The sequence below is a fragment of the Orycteropus afer genome, unplaced genomic scaffold (genome assembly GCF_000298275.1).
Source record: "Orycteropus afer afer isolate SDZICR_OR568_19922 unplaced genomic scaffold, OryAfe1.0 scaffold00127, whole genome shotgun sequence".
NCBI lineage: Eukaryota > Metazoa > Chordata > Mammalia > Tubulidentata > Orycteropodidae > Orycteropus > Orycteropus afer.
This window is the reverse complement of record NW_006921714.1, coordinates 3588519-3591611: the sequence shown is the minus strand read 5'-3', so window position 1 is coordinate 3591611 and position 3093 is coordinate 3588519. Positions and strand designations below refer to the sequence as shown.

The following is a 3093-nucleotide window of genomic DNA, read 5'->3' as shown; positions in this document are numbered from 1 at the left end:
ATCTTCATCCATTTCAGGAAGTGGCATATGATCTAGAACCAATGGTAATGAAGGAAGACGTCAAAGCTGCAATGAAAGAACTGGCGAAGAACAAGGCTCCAGGAATTGATGACATACTGATAGAGATATTTCAACAAACAGATGCCCCATTGGAGACACTCACTCAGTTATGCCAAGAGATTTGGAAGACAGCTGCCTGGCCAACTGACTGGAAGAGATCCATATTTGTGCCCATTCCAAAGAAAGGTGATCCCACAGAATGTAGAGCCTGAAAATGTTGGTGGATGATATGTGACCCACAGGTCATGCAAATGTTAATATTTCTTTTAAGGCTGGTCTGGTTTTTTACAAATTCCCTTAATTTCTGCTTACCTGGAAATGTCTTAGTTTTTTTTGTTTTTGAAAGACAGTGTTGCTGGATATGTGATTCTTGGTTGGCAGTTTTTTTTCTTTCAGGATTTTATGTATGTCATCCCATTGCCTTCTTGCTTGAATGGTTTCTGACAAGAAATCAGTTCCTAGTCTTATTGGTGGCCCTTTTTAAGTTATATTTCATTTTTCACAAGCTGCTTTCGGGATTTTCTGTCTTTGGTCTTAGAAAATTTGATTATGTTATGTCTTGGTGAATTTTTTCTGAGGTCTATCCTGTATGGGGCTTGTTGGGCTTCTTGGATGGAAACCTTCTTATCTTTCATAATATTTGGGAAGTTTTCTACCAATATGTCTTCAAAAATCCTCTCTGTACTTTTTTTTTTGAGGGGTAGGGGTAGGCTCACACCACAGGTCACCATAGGGAGGGTGGAAGGAAGCATGGTCCTCTGGTCACTAAGTATGGTTGCCAGGGCAGTCCCATAGCCAGCAGCCAGCAATTGGGAACTGGCCCTGACCAAGTGTGAGGAGGGGAGGGCTTCCCAGGGTCTGGTCCTTCTGCTGACACTCTAAGGCTCTGCTACTCCATGTGCACCGCTTGCCCTAATGGTCAAGGACTGCCACCGGTGAGTGACCCTGTCTCTGGTTCTTGGCTTCCTCTCTGCTCTGTGGTCATCATGAACTTGCCTCCCTGCCTGTACTTTCCCTTCTTAGATCCAGTTCATGTGCTACTTACCTTAATTCACTCCAAGTTTGTCTACACAGTCTGTCAGACTCCTAATGGAAATTCCATGAAGCTGCTTTTCTGCACTCTTCACCTGACATCTGCTTGCTTTGTCTCAAGATGGTCACATTGTGCCGGGCCAGCTGGCAGGGCACCTCCTATCTGTAACTCTCCCCATTTACTGTTTTCGTTTGGTTTCTCCTTCCAGTCAGTGTTCGATCTAATTCTTCATCTTTCCTTTCGATACTCAGGGTTCTAGGATTGTCGTCTGTCTCTTTTTCACTTGGTTTCTTGAGTCTTTGCTGTAGAGGGACAGCATAATGTATCTGATTAAGCTGTCATCTTGGGCAGTCTCTGTCTTATCTTTTGTGAGTTGAAAAATTTACCATTATGTATTGCTCTTTGTTATCCCTGGTAATTATCTTGTTCTGAAATCTTTGGGCTGTGGCTAAATTGGCATGGGCACCAGATTTCTTTTGATTAATATGATACATCTTTTTCATCTTTTTACTTTTAACTCATATGTCATTATATTTAAAGTAAATTTCTTATAGATAACATATAGTTCAGTCTTAATTTTTATATCTAATCTGGAAATATGTCTCTTAGCTGTTTTTAGACCATTTACTTTTAATGTAATTGTTGCTATGGTTGTAGTAAAATTTATCATCTTGCAGGTTATTCACAATTTGTTCCATTATCTCTGTTTTACTTTTTTCTCTTTTGTTGTCTTCATTCAGATTGAATATTTTTTATAATTCCATTTTATTACCACTATAGGCTTTTTACACAAACCTTAATTTTTTTGTAATTGCCTTAGTGTTTATACTATAATTTTAATTAATCACAGTCCACCTTCAAATATACCATTTCACATGAAGTGTCATAATTTGGCTTTTTATCAAACCACAGTAGCTCTAGGAGAAAAAGTATGGCCCAAAATATTGTTACCTGGATCAGTGGCATTAGTAGTAAGATCACGTCATAATTCCTTTTTAATTATTTTATCAGTAAAATGTTTGCAAGAAAAATGTGGGAAGCCTTACAAATAAGTGCAGTCAAAATGTTTGGAAAATTATACATAATTGTTGTAATATCCATATTGTCTTAAATTTCACCAATATGATATATAAAAATAGCTGATTATGTGTCTTTTGTTTTAAAACAGATATTACAGCCATAGAAGAATGGTTAGTAAGGATTAGTTTACATCTTGGACTAAATATTTATGCTACTGAAGGAACTTTATTGGATACTATGAGAGGTAAAATCATCAGATAAAAAGTAAAAAGGAATCCATATATTCTTTCAGCAAACTTTAACACGTACTGTATGGTAGACCTTATGCTAAGTCCTTGAGATTAGAAAATAATAAGAGACAATCATGACCCTTGAAGAACTCACAATAACAATTCAATAGATATGGGTAATTCTTAATGTTGTTGTTATCTTCCATGGAGTTGATTCAGACTCATGGTGACCCATGTTTATAGAGTGAACTACTCCATAGAGTACTCATGGTTGGAACCTCTCAGAAGCAGATTGACAGGCCTGTCTTCCAAGGCACCACTAGGTGGGTTCAGACCTCCAACTTTTTGTCTAGGGGTTGAACACTCAACCATTTGTATCACCTAATAGAAGTCTTCAAAGAGTAGTATAGAAATATGGAAATCTACTTTTACCATGGTCATGTCAGGGATCATTGTAAACAATGGCTTTATAAAAGTGAGTATACAGAAGATTTTGTTCATTGTGTCATAGTTTTATTTATGAGGACCGCTAGGAAAAATTCTTTTTTTGTCTTAGAGCAGTTGTTTGTTTGTTTGTTTTTCATGAGAAATGGGTTATTTTAAGCTTATGAATAAACTGGTCAGTTTTCTCCTTTTCAGTTGTCTTATAGGACATTTATAAGGAGCTCTGGTAGCATAGTGCCTAAGGCACTTGACTGCTAACCAGAAGGCTGGCAGTTCAAACCCACCAGCCACTCCTCAGAAGGAAGG

General features: G+C 37.6%; 1 protein-coding gene across 1 annotated transcript in view; it reads left to right on the top strand.

Annotated features, from left to right (window-relative positions):
• The window catches only part of CATSPERB (cation channel sperm associated auxiliary subunit beta), a 171534-nt gene that overhangs the window by 14661 nt on the left and 153780 nt on the right, over positions 1-3093 (top strand). Inside the window, exon 5 of the mRNA XM_007944535.1 lies at positions 2262-2357. Within this exon, the coding sequence (XP_007942726.1) occupies positions 2262-2357 (96 nt within the window). The remainder of the gene's footprint in view (positions 1-2261; positions 2358-3093) is intronic.